At 35.2% G+C, this 6,985-nt stretch overlaps 1 protein-coding gene across 1 annotated transcript in view; it reads right to left on the bottom strand.

Annotated features, from left to right (window-relative positions):
- Positions 1-4,698: 4,698 nt before the first annotated feature.
- Ctss (cathepsin S) overlaps positions 4,699-6,985 on the bottom strand; it is a 28,279-nt gene continuing 25,992 nt past the window's right edge. Inside the window, exon 8 of the mRNA XM_005331176.4 lies at positions 4,699-5,139. Within this exon, the coding sequence (XP_005331233.1) occupies positions 5,040-5,139 (100 nt within the window). The 3' untranslated portion in view covers positions 4,699-5,039. The remainder of the gene's footprint in view (positions 5,140-6,985) is intronic.

The following is a 6,985-nucleotide window of genomic DNA, read 5'->3' as shown; positions in this document are numbered from 1 at the left end:
CAAAGGAGACTAGAATCCTGTTTCCAGGATTAAAAGTAGTGAAGACCTTGGTCAAATAATTATTTTGCTTTACATTTCTCACATTTATTTGGCACCAGGGATTGAACCCAGGGGTACTGAACCACTGAGCTACATCCCCAGTCCATTTTTACTTTCAGTTTGAGACAGGGTCTCCCTGAGTTGCTTTGGGCCTCGTTAAATTGTTGAGGTTTTGCTTTAATCCTCCTACCTCAGCCTCCCCAGCCAGGCATGCACCACTGTGCTCCACATTTTTTGCATGTTCAAAGTTTACAAAAGGTTTTCTCATTCACTGTCCTATTCTTGGCTTGCCCTGTTACCAGAACTTTGTGAGGAAGACACTGGTATTGAAGTGGCACCCCCTTCTCCACAGAAAAGCCCTCTTCACCATGGCTGACTTTAGGTCAGCAAAAGAGTCTCTGCAAAAGAGTTCAATGGAGATAAACTTCCTATTTTCCTGTTGCCCTGTTTACTTGGGCAACTCGCGGGGAAGATACCAGCACTCCAGGTTCTGGACACCCCTTACTAGTTTTTCACAAATGTATCCTGTAGTTTGTAGAAATCCTGGTCTTGAGCTGGGCTTCACAGAAATGTCTACATTTTTAAGATGTTACAAATGGGCTCCATGGTAACAGTTGGCAAAGGAAGTAAGAAAGGGGAGAGGAAGCTCTCCCCTTCTCAGGTGTTGTCCTTGAAGAGTTAACTTGCCCAGAACAGTGAAAGAAAAAACTGCTTTTATGTGAACTTCTGCAGACTGTGAATTTCTGAGCCCCTCCGATTACACGCTGTGTATAAAATTCTGAAACTCCCTGAACTCGGGGTTCAGGGAATTGATTGATTACAGCAAAAGCTGTGCCCCCTGAACCTGGCTGCAGCCAAATAAAACTGTTTCCTGCTATCTTTGGTGCCTTGCCTTGTTTGTCCCTGCAACAGTATTGCCCCTAATTTATTTTCCTCTTTCTTTCATTCCTTTTTTCCTCCCCCCCTCCTTCCTTCCTTCCTTCTTTCCTTTATTCCTTTGTTCTATACAACCCTCCAAGATAGGGATCAAACTTCTACTTTAAAAATAATAAAACAATTTAGGAAAATTTGTTTTCCCAAGATCACCACAAACTTCAGTGTTAGCAGAGGGGGCCACTACACCATCTAAAGATGTCATATAAAATTTAAGATATAGTGCTGCATATTATATTTATTTATAGTTTTCTTTAATAACTATAGAAAAAGGAAAAACAATTCAGCCATCATTCATAGAATCATAACAATGCAATCACTATCTACTGATTTCTATATCATTAACTATACTTTTGAGGATGAGAGTGGAGAACTGGGTGGTATTAGTACGAGAGATCTGAACCTTCAATTATAGAATAAGTCTATATGTACCATATAAAATCAAGAGTCAAAAAATGGCAATGTGTATATATTGGAAACCTGAAGATGAATTTCAGAAGAAACAGACAAAACAATTATTGTTGATTCAAAAATGTTACTGATTTTTAAAATATTGGTTAATAGAATGTGACATCATGCAAAAAACTTATAATAAGCTTACTTCATGAAATAAACAACTGTCCATTATACATAGTATTAATCATAGTACATGTTGAATGTGCTTCTTGAGTTTTTTTAATAAAGGCTTCTAGGCACTGTATCCAACATAGCATTTCTTTTTTTGAGAAAAAACAAAAAGGTTTGCTTTGCTGGCAAAGGAGAAACATTGAACATAACATTTTTGTTATATGGAAATCAGTAAATTCTTAGTTGTTTTATGCAAGCATTGCCAAGATACATATGCATCTGTAAACTATGGATCAACTCAACTTCTCATTTGCTATTTGAAATTAGTGTTTAAATGTAACATTTTAAAATTTGCTTTTATATACATAAAAAATTCTAGAAATACATACAAATACTAATAGCAGTGGTTACTTCTAAGGATTAGGCATCTGAGCCTATAAGGGAAATTAGTGGGATAGATTTTTCATTTTCTTTTATGTACAGACGCATGCACACACACACACACACACACACACAACACACACACGACAATCCTTATTATTCACAAATCTCATATTTGTGAATTTACCCATTTACTAAATTTATTTGTAAACCCCAAATTAGTGATAAGTTCAATAGGGCTTTTTCAGCTTGCAGACATGTTCAGAATAGCAAAAACATGAGGTTGAGCCTGGTTTCACTCTGCCCTTCTTGTTTTAGCTCTCATTGTAAACAAGCATCTTTTCTGAGTGCTGGTTAGTGCCACACTTTTTGCTTCTTTGTGTTTCATGCTTCATATGAGTGTGATTTTGCTGTGTAAGGCTGAGGCAGGAGGATCAAGAGTTCAAAGCCAGCCTCAGCAATGGCGAGGGCTAAGCAACTCAGTGAGACCCTGTCTCTAAATAGAATACAAAATAGGGCTGGGGATGTGGCTCACTGGTTGAATGCCTCTGAGTTCAGTCCCCAGTACCAAAAAAAAAAAAAAAAAGAGAGATAGTTTTGTGCTGTGTAGTTTTCCTAACTGTAAGGTTGTGATGTGCCTTACAGAGAAATTATATGTGTTAAATAAGTTTCCTTTAGGCATCAGTTACAGAGCATTTGACTGTGAATTCAATGTTAATGAATCAACAATATATATTAAATAATTGTTTTAAAGAGAAACACACAAAATAAATTTGGATATTGATTCAGTTGATGAAAATATGGTGACCAGAGACTCATAAGAACCTATCCCTGTATTATTCCTTGAAGTAATATTTCAGTATTTGTTAATTCAGTGTTCATGGTGATTTTCTAGAACATGACTCGTACAAATAATGAGAATTAACTATTATATACTTTTAATTTTTGAGCCATGTGAATATAGTAGCTATACTAAAAAGTAGTTAAATTTTAAAAACATTCAAGAATTGATAGTGACTTGAGTATTATATAATTTTCACTTACTATTTTATTTAAGCAACCTCATTAGTTATCTTTATCTTAGTGAAGCAGAAAGGAAAGGTAAAGAATCCAGATCAAAGTACAGGCTTCCCAGGGACTGGGAAGGGAGAAGCACAAGGAGAGACAAATTTTTATTTTATATTATTTATTTATTTTTCACTATGCTAAGCAAACCCAGAATCCTGTGCATACTCGAGGTGAGCACTTTACTACTGAGCTACATGCCCAGCCCAAGAAAAAAGTTTTGCACAATGCTTTCCTTTAAATTTTAAAATAGTATCTAATATTTATATTTTTTCATTATTATGAAAAATTATTAGGACATATTTTGACTTCTAACACTCATACTGGTCCTTGATTTGCATTGTTTGAATTAATAGTGGTTGACTACTTTTTGTGTGTGTGTGTCGTTGGGGCTCTAACAAAGGCAAGCACTCTACCACTGAACTGTATCCCCTCCACAGCAATTGAATTCTTTAAAGCAGGCACTATGCTGTGTTCTAGGTACAAGGTGGTAAAAAAAAAGACTCATGGATTTTGTTCCCATTGGGTTTACAATCTGTTCCCATTGGGTTTACATTGAAGGGGGTCAATGTTAAATAAATAAGACATAAATACATAAGTAGTTACAACCTGATAGGTGTATGGAAAAAATAAAGCACTGATTCATTGAGAAAGTCAGAGGTAGAAAAACTAACTTTAGATGGGAAGCTGAGTCATGAGAGACTTCTCTAAGGAAATTCCACTTGAGTTACAGCCAGAGGATGAGAAGGAGTTATTAAGGAAGATGGAGAAAGTTAGGGAGATGGTGGCATGAGTATTTTGGACAAAGAGAATAATACTTTCAATGTGCCTAAAGTGGAAGTGTTTCAAAAATTAAAGGAAGAACTGAGTACGTGGTACATGCCTGTAAATCAGTGACTAGGGAGGCTGAGGAAGGAAAATTGCAAGTTCAAGGCCAGCCTCTGCAGCTTTGAGAGGCCATAAGAAACTTAGCCAGACTCTGCTGCCTGTTCAGAACCCATCTATTAATCTAGAGCAGTTGTGAAGAAGATTTATCAACTTAGATAAAAATACAAATGATGGAGGGGCTGGGATTGTGGCTCAGCAGTAGAGCGCTTTCCTAGCATGTGTGAGGCACTGGGTTCCATTCTCAGCACCACATAAAAAATAAGTAAAGATATTGTGTTCATCTGTAGCCAAAGGTATTTTTTAAAAAATACAAATGATGGCATAATTTTAAGGAAATGCAATCTAGTTATTTTCTTTTTCACATTGACTCAATTATTTGCCAAAAGATGGTCTTGGTCGGCTTATTGGTGACTAGGTAAAAATAATTTGAATTAGTAAATTAAATTGTTGATCATCTGAAGTGCTTAAAAACAGACTATCTTTTAAGTATTTGTCTTTAATATCATCTTATTTAAAAAAAATTATTGAATCCTGTTATGTACAGAGATAATAATTTGAGCCCTCAGATATTTGTAACCTAAATTCTCTTCTATGGAAGTTATTATAGCCCATCACCAGCATACCACAATTAACATTTCCATGATAGAATATTATAGTTAGCTAAGAATCACTTTAAAAGAACGATCTATAGTGAAGCCAGGCACAGTGGCACATGCCTATAGTACCAACTACTTAGGAAGATCACTTGAACCCATGAGTTTGAAGACAGCCTAGGCAACATATCGAGATCTCGTGTAAATAAATAAATAAAATGATGCAGTCATAGAAATTTTAAATAGATTTATTAAGCTCTTTTAGACCACCAAGTTACAAAAGGCTATTGAAAGAAAAAATAAAGAGTGCAAAATAAAACAAGGACAAATTTCTCAGATTGTCCTTGGTGGACCAATTCTAATACAGTGACATCTATGGTACCTTATTCATTTACTTTGCAAGCTTTTTTCAGAAATATGCAAAGCTTTATAAAGTGAAAGCAAAACTATATTTTCTAATTAATAATGGTAAATATATATTGATGTTGATACATTTCATCTTTATTTCTACAGCAGGTAAAATTAAGAGAAAGTATTTCTTCTTCTTGACTTGTTATAAAATGAAGAGGTCCTCTAAATTTCTGGGTAAGAGCAATAACTGGCAATCCCACAATGATTTTTACTATTTCTTGCCATCCGAATATATCCTTGTTCACCAAAGTAGAGGCCCCAGCTTTAGAAAAAAAAGACACAAAATTACAAATGAAAAAAATCAAAATCATATTATTAACTTTTTATCTTTTTGGTTGTTTTTATTCTAAAATAATTATATGTGAAAAGGTATAAGATAATTTGAATGAAATAACATAATAATTTCCCCAGAGATGCAGGCAATTTTCAAATGACAGTTTGGAAGGCTTTAGTTCTATAGTGTTGAATAGACTTAATACTCAAGGAAAAAATGGACGTTTACCTTCTATAGGGAAAGAGTGGTATTATCCTTTATAACCAATCTCTAAATTTGCATAGTAGGATCATGGATGATGATTTTCTAACAAATTAAAATTCATCTGGGGGCTGGGGATGTGGCTCAAGCGGTAGCGCGCTGGCCTGGCATGCGTGAGGCTCGGGTTCAATCCTCAGCACCACATACCAACAAAGATGTTGTGTCCGCCGAGAACTAAAAAATAAATATTAAAATTCTCTCTCTCTCTCTAAAAAAAAAATTCATCTGGAGAATATCTTTTTAAAAAATATGTATTTAGTTGTAGATGAACACACAATATCTTTATTTATTTTTATGTGGTGCTGAGGATGGAACCCAGAGCGTCACACATGCGAGGCAGGCACTTTACCACTGAGCTCAGCCTCAGCCCCTGGAGAATATCTTTTTAAGAAATACTTTTGATTAACTACTGTGAAAATGTCAGGTCAGGGGATTCTAAAGTAAATGGTAAACAGTGCAATTCTGAAAGAGTTTTTTGATCTGGAAGCGGATGTGAGATAAGACTTTATCGTAGGTAAAGCTATAAAAAATGATACGTTACCCTGTGAGAAGGTGAGCTCCCTGACGCTTGTTTAATCAGAAGTTTGTTGCCTAAGTTAAAGATTTACAGAGAGAATTCACACGCCAAGGCTAATGGCTAGAGAAAACCAATGGTTCACTCACTTTTTGGTTCCATGGACATAGGATTTAAATTTTTTTTTTTTTTGCAGCTTGACATAAAGATACCAATTTAAAAATTGTCATGTGGGAACAAAAATATATTCTAACCTGTCTGGCACAGAGTAAGCAGTCAATAAATGGTTATTAATATTAATAATATCTTGGCAAGAGCTTATTGTTATTGCTTTTGCTTATCAAAATAGATACTGAACAATACATTCCTTTATAACAGTGACAATGGGGTTTGAATTTTAGTGTAAAAGGTTTTTTGTGCAAAATCATTAGAGATTTTTAAGGAGAGCATAACGAATAAGTAAAAGGAAGAACAAGAGGGGAAAAAAGGAGCCTATGAAAGTATTTGAGAAGGAATGACCAAGAGACCAAAAAATCAGGACATAATGATGTCTTAAAGCCAAGAGAGAAGTGAAGTGGAGTAGGCTACTGTATCAAATGATGCAGAGATAAAAATAAGACCCGAAAAGTGTCCAGTGAGGACTGACACAAAGAATATTTAAAACCTCTTAAAGCACAGTCCCTTTAAATTATGCTGCTTGATTTCCAGCAATAAAGCAGCACTTCTTCTCTCCGCCACATGTAAAAATCACAATCTTCTTCTGAATGCCTGTGCAAAAAGTTTGCAATAGCTTCCCTTTGCCTATGAAACTGAAGTTTCTCATTTTGCTATCCTCTGCTATTCACAACTTTGCCCCAAACCAACTTTCTGCCCTTTTCTTTCCCTCCACTCTTTCACTGAAGATATCCAATTTTCCTTTCAACTAAATTTCTTGATGCTTTCCCAAAACATTAGGTATTTTCTCTATTTTATGTTTTTATCTGTGCCCTAGTCACAGCACTCAGTCATCATCCTGTGAGGTATTATCACTGTCAAAAGTAACACAGATGGTAAATTATG

The sequence above is a fragment of the Ictidomys tridecemlineatus genome, chromosome 11 (genome assembly GCF_052094955.1).
Source record: "Ictidomys tridecemlineatus isolate mIctTri1 chromosome 11, mIctTri1.hap1, whole genome shotgun sequence".
In the NCBI taxonomy this organism is placed as follows: Eukaryota; Metazoa; Chordata; class Mammalia; order Rodentia; family Sciuridae; genus Ictidomys; species Ictidomys tridecemlineatus.
This window is presented reverse-complemented; position numbering and strand designations above follow the sequence as displayed.